Genomic DNA, 13,407 nt, shown 5'->3' with positions numbered 1-13,407 from the left:
TTACTGAGTTAATCCCATTCTCGGGGGTCTTTCCCCTTTCCACCGTAGGGGGAGTTCTATGGTTCCCTGTGTCTCTTATGGGTTTTCTCTTCACTTGATTATCACCAGTTTCCCGGCTGGTGGTGTTATGGTTGCTTTAGCTGTGTGTGGCATGTACTGTCTCTTCACGTCTACAGCAAAGTCCTGAAGAAAGTGCCGTTAGTTGTCTTGGCTAGGAGTATAGTGTCACAGGTTCCAAGACTAGTATGCATCTCGGGGTCATATTGATGTCTCGGTTATACCCCTATATTTGTAAGCAGGGGAAGGAGTAAGGCTATAGGGTAGGAACCCCTTCCGTGTATTCTGTAGTTATCCCCGTCCTGAAATGGTGAGATTGATAAGGTGGGGATCTCAGTTGGAGGTTAAGCTCAGTCAGTAATCATGGGAGACCCGTGGGAGGCGAGAGGGAGCGTACACAGCGGGGGTGTTTGGGGGAGCAAGAATCCTGTTCTACTCACCCGGCTCTCCTCCGGATGCGGATCGGCGTCTTCTCCTTCCCCGCTGGCGGGGTGGTAGCGGTCTTCGGGCAGTTGAGAGGCCTGATCTGCCTGTCGGACGTGGAAGGAGTTGTAGCCAGTCCGCGATTGGTATTGGTTCTGTCTCTAGGAAGTTGAAAAGTGCCGGGAGGTCTGCCTTGGTTTGCAATGTGTATGTGGAAGATTCCTTGCGGAATGTCACTGAGAGTGGATAGCCCCAGCGATAGGTGAATCCTTATTGCTTTGCAAGATCGAGTAGTGGTCTCAGCATGGCCCGTCGTTTCAGGGTAGCTCTCGAGAGATCCGGGAGGATTCTGACTTGCGATCCACTGTGATTGACGTCACCATGTTCCCAGGCGCAGCGGAGGATGGCTTCCTTCTGTATGAAGCGGTGGAGTCTGCATACAACATCACGTGGGTTATTCGGGTCCGTCGGCTGCGGTCCCAAGGTTCTGTGAACTCTGTCGAGTTCAATATCTGTGCCCATGTCATCTAGGACGGTGTGAAATATTGTTATAACCGTCTCTGCCAGGCGGTCCGAGCCGATGGATTCCGGAATTCCTCGGAGTCGCAGGTTGTTCCTGCGATTTCGGTCTTCAATATCCTCCATGTGCAGCTGCAGGGATATGGCTGTGTCTCTGTGTTGGTCCCTTGATTGTTCCAAGGCTGTCACTCTATTTTCGAGTGAGGATACCGCTGTCTCTCCGGATGCGACTCTGTCTGACAGGCTGGAGACTTCTCCCCTCACCTCCTGGATATCCCTGCGATGGGTCTCCTCAAGGCGCAGGATCATCGCCTCGATATCTGATTTAGTCGGGAGGGCTTGCAGTAGCATGCGGATGTCCTGGTCTAAAGGTACTGGTTCGGGAGGTTGTGGGGGTGCCATCTCTTCCGTTGGGGATATTTCCAGTGTATCGGATGCCAGGTCAGGCGGGTCGGCAATGCCCGCTATTAGATAACTTGAGTCCCCGGCTGAGGCCTTCTGTGTGATCTCACGTGGGGGTCCGCGCGGCGCCGCGACTCTGGCTCCTGGAGATTGTTTCTGCCTGAAATAATGGCTTATTTCTCCGGCGTTCTGGGTGGATGGTGTCCCTTTGGTCACTGCTCTTGTCTTGTACTTTCTGGCTGCTTTCATACCGATTAAGGTGGTGTAAATGCCGAGTTTGGGGGAGCGAGGACGGGAGCCCAAGAAGGAAGCTGCCTTACTCCGCCATGTCCAGGCCACGCCCCGGACCGTTTCACTTTTACAAAAATAAATCAGTCCTGGATTACCAGCCATGAAGCCCCTGATGCCAAAGTCACTGATTAAGTCTTTTTGGATGTGGAAACTCTGCAGGACTTCGAGGCTGCCTCGCTTTGAGGGTGTTCAATCAATTAATCTGGAAGAATGTTTTTGGTATAAGTTTCATGTGCACAATTAACACCCAAAGACCAACCTGTTTGACAGGTGCGTATCATTGCAATTTTTTACAGCAAGGCCAATTCTTGCTTTCATCAAAAGTACCTCTATAGGGTTACGGTGGGAAGGCGCCTCCGACACCCAAAGAGTAATTTTTCTGCACCTGTTTGACAGGTGCATATCATTGCAATTTTTTACAGCAAGGCTAATTCTTGCTTTCATCAAGAGTACCTCTATAGGGTTACGGTGGAAAGGCACCATGACACCCAAAGACCAATTTTTACACACCCGTTACTTCTATCCAAAGTCAAAGTGACACCAGAATGTATCCAAAAAATCTCTAATCTTGTTCCCAGTGCACTACATTGTGGCCTCATCATACACACTGGCTCCCCAGGTGTTGCTGAGCAAAATAAAGGCAGCTTGCAGGGAAAATGTAATTTTTTTTGGCTTTATAAATGCAATTATTGCTGCAGCAGATTCTAGACATGGTACAGATCTGCCACTTTACAGGTAGACTAAGGGGACCCCCCAGGCACTATATTGGAAGGAATTTTTCATTTTTATGCTTTCACTCTAAAAATAAAAAAATCACTGCTCATTTAAAAATTAAGTTTTTCACAAACTTTTTTTTTATTGATACATGTCCCCCAGGGCAGGACCCGGACCCCTATAACCATTGTATGCCCAATTACTTGCATATAAGCCTTCAAAATGGTCACATTTGATTTTTGACATTCGAGTCCCATTGACTTTAATGGGGTTCATTATGCGGGTCCGGTGTTTTGCGGTGTTCCAAAGTTCTGGTGCGAACCGAACAGGGGTCCATTCGGCCCATCCCTACAAGCCAATACCAGTGTGAAATCACCCTAATTATAATTTGTGCACAGTTTATAAATACTAGATTTGACCTACTCCTTTAAAAGAAAAAACATCAGCGTTTGAAAAGCAAAAAACCTTTCAGGGCATTTGGCGTAACATCTGAATGCCAAGGATGCGAGTGAGTAAGACTATCTATCTGCATTATGTGTCATTTAGATATTAATTAAACACTCATGTGCACTATAAGCAAGCCAATAGACTTAATGACCCATATAGGAAATGACAATGGATGTCTGCTTGAGCTGTGCTAATACAGAGAGTAAATTTCATATCTAAGGCAACCTATGGATCTTCCATTATTGTGGGAATTACAACCCCATAGCCACAAGTTACTACCCCTGGTAAAGAAGGTAATTTGTGCTGAATAGCAACCAGATTGTAGGTCACAAACCACTCAAATGATCTTTATATGGACCAATGCCAGCACACATGTAATCCTTATAAGATACGCAAAAGCCCTGATGGCAGTCTTGACTCTGCACAGTATGTATTTAGGTTGTGTGCTGCCCTAGGCCTGACTAAACCCCTAATTTAAATATGGCCCACCCCTTACAGTCAAGGCCACACCCCTTCCTGTTTAAGACCAGCCCTGACATTTTCCAGTGGGGACACTAGTTCTAAGGGCCTTGGGGGGGGGCAATAGATTCCCTTAATTTGCAGAGGTTTCCTCTCACTTCCTGTTTGACTATGGGGCAGAAAATTAAGGGAAAACTCCTCACAGAGAAGGCAAAAAATAAACTGATAGGTTACCCCCTTAATGACCAGGCCATTTTTTGCGATACGGCACTGCGTCACTTTAACTGATAATTGTGCAGTCGTGCAACGTTGTACCCAAAATTGATGTCCTTTTTTCCCCACAAATAGAGCTTTATTTTGGTGGTATTTGATCACCTCTGCGGTTTTTATTTTTTGCGCTATAAACAAAAAAAGACCGACAATTTTGAAAAAAAAAAAACATTTTTTACTTTTTGCTACAATAAATATATCCCCCCCAAAAATTTAAAAAATCTAATTTCTTCATCAGTTTAGGCCAATATGTATTCTTCTACATATTTTTGGATAAAAAAAACGCAATAAGCATAAATTGATTGGTTTGCACAAAAATGATAGCGTCTACAAAATATGGGATAGATTTATGACATTTTTATTTATTTTTTTTTTACTAGTAATGGTGGTGATCAGCGATTTTTAGCAGGACTGCGACATTGTGGACAGATTTGACACTTTTTTGGGACCAGTGACATTTATACAGCGATCAGTGCTATAAAAATGCACTGATTACTGTATAAATGACACTGGCAGGGAAGGGGTTCACATAGGGGTGATCAAAGGGTTAAATGTGTTTCCTGGGAGGTGTTTTGAACTGTGAGGGGAGTGGAATAACAGGGAGTAGAAAGAGAGAGATCGCTGTTCCTGATCACTAGGAACACTGGCAGATCCCTGTTCTGGCTCTATGTGGAGTGATTGCGGGTGGCCGGCGGACATTGCAACCACCTGCCACATGCATCGGCTCCTGCGCCGCGCCCACTGTATCTATTACACAAAGCGCCATAACGTTACGGTGATTCGTACAATAGAGCCGCACTGCCGCAGTATAAGCAAGTGGTTAACCACCTCAATACTGGGCACACTCACCCCCTTCCTTCCCAGACCAATTTTCAGCTTTCAGTACTCTCTCACTTTGAATGACAATTACTCAGTCATGCTACACTGTACCCAAATGAAATTTCTATCATTTTGTTCACACAAATAGAGCTTTCTTTTGGTGGTATTTATTCACCACTTCATTTTTTATTTTTTGTGATATAAGAGAAAAAAGAGCGAATATTTTGAAAAAAAACTAAATTTTCTATTTTCTCTTTTAAAAGAAACCAAAAAAAATTTAATTTTGTCGAAAATTTAGGCAAAAATGTATTCTACTACATGTCTTTGGTAAAAAAAAATCCTGATAAGTGTATGATCATTGGTTTGTGTGAAAGTTATAAAGTCTACAAGCCATGCTAAGCATTATTGAAAATGTATCAATCCTAATGCACTGATGGCCTATCTCATTTCTTGAGGCCCTAAAATGTCAGGACAGTACAATAAGCCCCCCAAATGACCCCTTTTGGGAAAGAAGACAGTTTGAGGTATTTAGTAAGAGGCATAGTGAATTTTTTGAAGTTGCAATTTTTTCCCCACAATGCTTTGGAAAATTAAGAAATATATATATTTTTTTTCTTCACTAAATTGTCATATTTACAAGTTATTTCTCACACACGGTGCAGGCATAATTGCAATTACACCCCAAAATACATTCTGCTATTCGTCCTGAGTATGGCGATACCCCATGTGTGAGACTTTTCCACAGCCTGGCCACATACAGAGGCTCTACATTCATATAGCACCATCAGGTGTTCTAAAGGCATAAATTACACATTTCATTTCCTGAGTACCTATCACATTTTTGAAGGCCCTGGAGCACCAGGACAATGGAATTACCCACAAAATGACCCCATTTTGGAAAGAAAACACCCCAATGTATATTCTATGATGCATAATGAGTCTTTTGAACATGTCATTTCTTTCCAAAAGTTTTTGGAAAATGTGGAAAGAAAATGAAAACTTTTTTTTTTTCTCACAAAGTTGTCAATTTCGAAGATCTTTCTAACACATAGCATGTACATAGCCAAAATGACACCCCAAAATACATTCTGCTACTCGACCTGAGTATGGCGTACCCCATGTGTGAGACTTTTCCACAGCCTGGCCACATACAGAATCCCAACATGCAAGTAACACCTCCAGGCTTCTAACACATAGCATGTACACACCAAGAATTACACCCCAAAATACATTCTGCTGAGCAAAGGGTAAAAAAAAGCTCACCTGTGGTTTTAGCAGGCAGGAATACCATTCCAGAGCAGTCAAAGCATTTTTCCAGACAGCCAAAGGAAATGTCCAGGCATTGTCCAGGCAGCAGACAGATATGGAAAAGTATGAACATGGTTCAGTACAGTCCAAGGTTTAGCAGGCAGTTCAGGTAACAGGCATAGGCATGGCCAGTTCATGTGGCAGGCAAAGGCATGGCCAGTTCATGTGGCAGGCAAAGGCATGGCCAGTTCATGTGGCAGGGAATGGCATAGCAAGTGCAGGTGGCAGGCAGAGGCATGACCAGTTCAGGTGGCAGCAGGCAGCAGTTTGTACATTGGGCCTTGGTCAGGTAAGACCTGAGGACAGGGGTAGAGGCTTCTTCCCACCCAAATCTCTACGAAGCCTCCGAGTCTCCAGACCCGAATCCGAGAAAACTAAAAACCCGGAGAAAAATGTTTTCTCCACTGGGAAAACCTTTTCTGGAGCCCCTCACATATGTGAGACCCCTGTGCTGTACAGTGGCAGGGCAAATGATTAGTTCAGGAGACAGGCAAAAAGCATGGTCATTTAACAGGCCAAGGTCAATTCACGTTGAAGGCAGAAACATGTTTGGCAGAGGCATAGTCGTTAACAGTCCGGGTCAATTCACGTTGAGGGCAGAAACATGTTTGGCAGAGGCATAGTCGTTAACAGTCTGGGTCATTCACAGAAATGGCAGATAGTGGAAACTGGAAAAAGATCATCTTCACTTTACTAATAGTGTAGTGAAGTATGATAGCTCCGATAGCACGTTCCAATACAGAGGCCTGGCTGGGAGGGACATTGGGGACAGTAGTATCGGGTGTCACGGCGAATTCCTCTACTTGAACACATTAATTGAGGGGCTTGGCCATGGGGATAGAGAAGGGCTGTGACAATGTCTTCTTGGAATTTTAGATAGGTTAGGGAACTTTGGGTGCACTTAAAAAATATAATATATGAATTGAACAGGGCTAGTTTCATCAAATAAATTGCGACTTTCTTGTACCAAAATAGTGATCTCCTGGTGGCCAAGTAGGGCTGCATCATCTGGTCATTCATATCCACCCCACCCCCCCATGTATAGGTTGTACTCATGCACACATTTTGGCTTCTGAATGGGGCTTTTCTTCTCTGCAGTTCCACCAAGGTGTCATCATGCATTGTGGAAAGGATGTAGACATCTTTTTTTTATCTCTCCACTTCACCGCTAGTACCTCTTCAGTCCACATATTGGCCATTTCACCCTGCTTCAATTTCTTGGCGACCAATCTCTGTGGAAAGCCTTTGCGATTGGTCCGTGCTGTCCCACAGGCCACAGTGTTCTTTTGGTACAAATGGCGTAAAAGTGGGAGACTAGTGTAGAAATTGTCTACGTATAGGTGGTAACCTTTCCCAAGCAATGGTTGGATCAGCTGCCAGACAATTTTGCCACTTGTTCGCATGTAGGTAGGGCATCCAGGGGGGTTTAGCTGTCTGTCTTTTCCCTCATAAATGATAAAGTCATATGTGTAACCCATGGCCCTGTCACACGCCTTTTACCCCACGTCTGGCTCTTTTACTGGGGAGGTATTGCTTTATTCCGAGTCTTCCGGTGAAGTGTACTAGGGATTCATCTACACAAATATTTATATCAGGGGTAAACATCTGCTTGAAGCTGGCGCAAAAAAAATTGATTAGGGGCCGAATTTTGAATAATTTATCGTAACTGGGATGATTTCGAGGGAGGCATTGGGCATTGTTGTTGAAGTGTAAAAATCTCATAACGGGTTCTGGGCATCAATGACGAATAGACCGGCATGTGGTGGATAGGTTGGGTAGACCAGTAGGAATGGAGTTCATTTTTTTTTGGTCAGCCCCATGTTGAGGATTAGGCCAAGGAAAATTTTAAATTCTTCCACGGAGAGGGGTTTCCAAACAAAAGGACGGGCATATGAAGAACTTGAATTGTTGGCTATATGTTGGCTGGCATATAGATTACATTGCTCCACAATGTAGGTTAGGAGATCATTGGTAAAAAATAAATGAAAATAATAAAGTGGGGTTACATTTTCCGTCTGTATCTGAGGACCTGGCTGGACTGTAAAAAGGGGAATTACAGGTTCTACTGGCGTATCGGGCAGCCATGTTAGATACAGTAGAATATCTGGGAGGCCAGTATGGGCACTGCCTCATTGATGGGATGCTCCGTTGCTAGCATCTGGCCTATCCTCTAGGAAGGTTGCAGAACTGCTGGAGGATGCCTGCCTATCCCGGAGTGCTGCGCTGCTGGTGGATGCCTGCTGGTGGATGTCCTTGAGTGCTGCGCTGCTGGTGGATGCCCTGGAGTGCTGCGCTGCTGGTGGATGTCTGTGCCTGCTCATTTCTCCTGATTCTCCTTGTTAAGATTCTATGTTCCTCGGTTTCCATCTTGGAGCCACTGCTTTCCACTGGCTCATAGTCGCTATCAAAGTCTGACGGAGAGAGTTCCCCGCTACTCTCGTCCGACATACTCTGGAGTATTTGGAGAGCCTCCTCTGCGCTGTACGATCTTTTCGTCATGTTGGCGGCAGATGTGTCAGATGGTGGGCGGCAGATGTGTCAGATGACGGGCAGCAGATGTGCCAGATGGTGGGCGGCAGATGTGCCAGATGGTGGGCGGCTAGATGTGCCTGATGGTGGGCAGATGTCAGATGGCGGGTGGCAGATGTGCCAGATGGCGGGCGGCAGATGTGCCAGATGTTGGCGGGCAGCAGATGTGTCAGATGGCGGGCGGCAAATATGTCAGATGGTGGGTGGCAGATGTGCCTGATGGTGGGTGGCAGATGTGCCTGATGGTGGGCAGCAGATATGCCTGATGTTGGGCGGCTGTGCCTGATGTTGGCAGGCAGATGTGCCTGATGATTGGCGGGCAGATGTGCCTGATGATGGCGGGCAGATGTGTTGGATGGTGGTGGGCGGCTGATGTGCCAGCTGTTGACAGGCTGATGTGCCAGCTGTTGGTGGGCAGATGTGCCCGCTGTTGGCAGGCAGATGTTCCCGCTGTTGGTGGACAGATGTGCCAGCTGTTGGTGGACAGATGTGCCAGTTGTTGACGGGCAGATGTTCACTGTATGACAGGTGTTTTCACTGTTTTGTGTTTTGGGGACACTAGCTGGGTGATCAGTGGGTAAACAGCAGACAAACAGCTATAAAACTCACTGATCTACCGGCTGCAGCACAGATCTCTCTTCCTCTCCTCACTGACAGGCTCTGTGTGAGGAGAGGAAGAGATGAGAGCAGTTACAACCATTCTCTGTTTACATGACGACTGTGATTGGACACAGTCGTCATGTGATCAGGAGGGCCAATCACAGGGCCCTCCTGTGTTGTACACCTCTCCTGTCTCTGGGGGGCACAGGCAGATCAGGATCATGGCGCTGCGTGGGCACGTATGGCACCCCTCTCCCTGTTCACATTACGATGGCTGTGATTAGACACAGCCATCGTGTGGATCAGGAGGGCAAATCACATTTCCCTCCTGCCGTTTCGAGATGCGGCGTGTCCGGGTGACACGCGCACATCGGGATTCAGAAGGAGGGAGCTCCCACCCGGCTGTTTATGTGCAGTGGCCGGGTGGGAAGTGGTTAAGCACAAATTTCCACTAAATTTATAGGGAGGACTAAGATGATATAACCATGCCAGTGGTGCAGCAGAAAACCTATAGCACAGTGATGAAGGTATGTGGTCCAGGCATTGAGCAAAGGAAGGATTGGGGGCCGGAACAAATAAATACATCTGTGTATTTTTCCCATCAGCAATCAATAGAAATAAAATTAAGATTCCTTTGTATGTACAACTGACACAAGCAAAGGATTGCAGAAGAGTCCTACTACCTACCTGGCAGGTATAGGTGACCATGTCAGTGTCCCTTGTGTCTTGGGGGGGGCGGCAAACAGTGCACCCACAGCCCCCCTCCGGTCCAGTGGTGTCGGTCGGTTGGGTCCAGAGCACTTACCCCATCTATGGTGGACAGCGCTTCACCCAGGCGACAGGCGGCGGGCATCACAAGTGGCTTCCCATTCCCCTGCTCTACTCAGCGGGCATTATGGCGGCTTCGGTCTCCTCCCTCCTGCTCAGTGGCCAATCAAGATGCTTCTTCTTTCAGCGAATCAGGAAATGGGTCTGAGACCCGCTTCCTGATTGGCCGGGAGGAGAATCAGTGTGAAAATAGCGAATATATTCATTCGCTATCATCACACAACTGGGTGGGCTTGGTTCGCAGTGCTCTGTGTCCTGAGCCGACCCTTTTTTTTTTACGTTTATTAGAACCTCTGGCTCTAATCATGTGCTTCAACCCCCCCCCATTGGAATTCATGCATCCGGCGTCCCACATGGGGGACAGACGCATGGATAGGAGGGGCGGCACCTGTGTGCCCTTAATGGATGGGCCGTCCCCGGTCTGCACCATCCCTAGATTAAAGGCCCTTTGGCAGCTAGGTACTGTAAGTGCAATGCAAGTTTCAGCCAAATAGTGTAGCCTTCCTTCCACCCTGGGTACTCCATGCTATATAATCTAGTCAGCTACTGTATAAACAATAACACCTACCTCCTAGATTACCAGTAGCTGATATCTATGGTAAGTCACTATAATATATAGCAACTCCACTGCCAAAGGCACAAAAGAAGAAGATTTCCTAATATTTAACTGCCATGTGCATCATTGCAAGCTCGAAAGCCCTCAGAGGTTTCTGGTATACAAAGTATATATATTAGATTGTGATCACCCAAAGGTTTGCAGGAAAGTCTCACTATTTGCACCATCCCTACTACTTAGATTAGAAGCCCCGTGGCAGCTAGGTAGTTGTCCTGCAATTTCCACTCAACTGGTGTGGTTTTCCTTTCAGCCTGGGTACTTACAGCCTGCCAGGCTCCCTTCACGTGTCTCCACCACACCTCTCCCGACATGGGGTCTCCTCACAGAGTGGAGAGCTCCATCTCCTTCACTCTACTGGCCTGCACCCATGAGCTGACTTTCTCCTCCAGACAGAATAAGCTTCCCAACATGGCATCTGTCACTTTGTAGCTGAGAACTCAGGTGAGAGGGCCGCTGTGATATTCAGACAGTCAAAACTAGAGGCGGCGGGCCCCTCCCCACAGTTGCGGAACGCCGGCCACCCATACAACAACTCATTGGTTGGGGTCTGCCGCCTGGGCCCCTTGGGACGCTCGGGCCCCCTACATATGTATGGGCTACGCCCCCGATGGTGGCACTGTCAGTATTATCATACCGGCAGCAGTGTGGCCGCTTTATGGGGGCGCCAGACCGATTTACCTCCTGGCCCAGTCCGCCCCATAAGACTGGCGCTACACTAAAAGTGTTGCGCAAGCCAGCGGGGACTCTTTTCGTGCAGCCCCCTGCAAAGTGCCGCCCTAGATACAGCGTTGTCTCTGCATTGAAATATTGGAAAAGATAGTCAGTAACTTTAACATTTCCAAGCTGGCTAATAGCCAGAGGGTATCCACCTTGGGCTATACATCTTCACAGGAAGCCAGACTTTACTTCACTTCTAACAAAATTGCAAGTATCAGAGTTCAAAGCTATAGCATGTTAAATTGTGTGACTGGATAGGAAAAAGCTTTCTTCCAATAGCAAATCTGGAATATACGTAGGCAAATTATACATGCCTGAGTTAGATAGTTGTACGTATAAGCTTGTATAACACAGCCAAATAGTTTTGTGTTTAGAAAACAGGCCTATTCTAATGATTTATTTTACACATGTATTAAAAAGAACTTGATTAACAATCTCATGAGATGTTTATGTGTTATAAAATGTCCTGCCAGTGCTTAGCCCCACAATGGTTCCTTTGTCTTTTGGCTGGTTCCCATAGGACACAACCTCAAAGCTTAGTAAAATGTTGCATGTTTTTCCTTCTTGATAATGCTTGGGAAACAAGAATATATCGTTGTTGTAGTACTGGATAGGAGCCTAGACTTTTAAAATGCTTGAGGAAATATGCCAAGGAACCAGGGAATTTAATGATCTAAACGTATTTGTTTTCAAGTTTGTTCCAACATTAGGCAAATATGTTAGAAATACACCTTTAAACTGTTAAAAAAAAAGAAAAGAAAAATAGCTTTAAATACTGGGAAAAAAATATTTTCAAAATTATCAAAAACTCTGCCAACCATAGACAACACAAAGTATTGGTGTATCTAAAGCCAAAATGTATTTGTTAGGTTTGGATAGAGTTGAAAAGTGTGGTTTTATTACTACCTGCTTTCCTTCATTTTATCCTAGTGACCACTATCACCGGTACAGAAAGTGATGGCAAGTTCAACATTATTACAGCTGTCAGTGGAGCGGAAATCTATTGGGGACACTTTTCCTGGTGACAGTGTAAAGAGAAATCCCCCCAGTAGGACAAAGACACCAAAAAGTTGTGAACCATTCCTTACTGTATCCACTAAAAAATGTTTGGCTTTACATATACTGCACACTATAGTTTTAGAGCCATGAATATTCAAGCTAGAGATGCACAATTCTTCTCAAGGCCAAAACTGGAAAAAAGTGCAAGTATTTTGCTTACCTAGTTTAACCCAAGTTTAATGACATTTTCTAAGGAAATGTTACACATTGAGACTTTTAAAGAGGGCCTGTACTCAATAGTTTGATGTTCACAGTCTTAGCCTGCATTCCAGCAGTTTATTTCTGGTCATTTGGAAGCATTTTTTCAGGCACATTACAGGTGCACTAAGGGCATTTTTTGCATATGTACAGTATTAAGCTTCAGGAGTTTATTTCCTGGGATGGCAAGGGGAGGAGTGCAGTTCTATAGTAGGATAGGAGTTCTTTGGGTGTAAAAACTCACAAAAAATGCACAGAAAAATTTACGCATTGCTCATTTACAGGCAATCCCAATAAAGCTTAAAGGACTAAAAACGCTTAAATACTATGAACTATTTTGAGTGTAAGGCGTAGCACATAGGGTGACTGAGTGTACAAATGTGAACAGGGACTATTAGAAAGAATGAGATTCTGTCCAGTCAGGCGTGGACAGGTGTAGTCAGGTCTAGGGAAATGAGGAGAAAAACATTCAAGTTTGAATGGGGGCTTACTGTAATAGAAAAACAAAGAGTAACGCAAATTCTTACCTTTCCTGGAGAAAATGCTGCTCCAGGCTGCTTTTAGCACTGGTTAAATGTTTGAAGGCCTAGGATCAGCCATTGTGAACACTAATGATCAAATGACTAGCCCTTCAGACTTGTGTCAAACCTGAAAGAAAACTTGTAGCAGCATTTTTCTCAGGGAAGATATGCTTTCAGTCCCTCCATAACCAACTAAGTATTCTAATAAATAAATAAATTCTAATATATTCTATATATATTCTGTATCCATCCCTGGAAAGCAACATTTCATGTTGACAGAATATTGTTAACATTTAAATATCTCATATCTATAATTTCGGGAAATTAGCACATTGTTTTAGCTAGTACAGCTAACACAAGATTGTGTACATGTTACACTGTTTCCTGACTCAATATAGGATGTACAGAAAGCTTGCTGCTCTTTCTGTTCCTTGAGTCTTTACCTTTAACTAGACTTTTAACATACCGTGACAAGATGGATAATCATCGAGTTCAGACGAGCACCTGTCACATTTCGGTCCAGTTACCCCTGGTCGACAATCACATTGCCCAGTCACAGGGTTGCATGTACTCTGAAACGAGCCTTGAGCTGAACATTGGCAAGCTGGACAAAACACCAGTTAGCATTAG

The 13,407-nt window shown here is 45.2% G+C and overlaps 1 protein-coding gene across 1 annotated transcript in view; it reads right to left on the bottom strand.

The window, feature by feature from the left end:
* The window catches only part of LAMA3 (laminin subunit alpha 3), a 271,677-nt gene that overhangs the window by 181,246 nt on the left and 77,024 nt on the right, over positions 1-13,407 (bottom strand). Inside the window, exon 15 of the mRNA XM_073631481.1 lies at positions 13,244-13,381. Within this exon, the coding sequence (XP_073487582.1) occupies positions 13,244-13,381 (138 nt within the window). The remainder of the gene's footprint in view (positions 1-13,243; positions 13,382-13,407) is intronic.

The sequence above is a fragment of the Aquarana catesbeiana genome, linkage group LG05 (genome assembly GCF_042186555.1).
Source record: "Aquarana catesbeiana isolate 2022-GZ linkage group LG05, ASM4218655v1, whole genome shotgun sequence".
NCBI lineage: Eukaryota > Metazoa > Chordata > Amphibia > Anura > Ranidae > Aquarana > Aquarana catesbeiana.
This window is presented reverse-complemented; position numbering and strand designations above follow the sequence as displayed.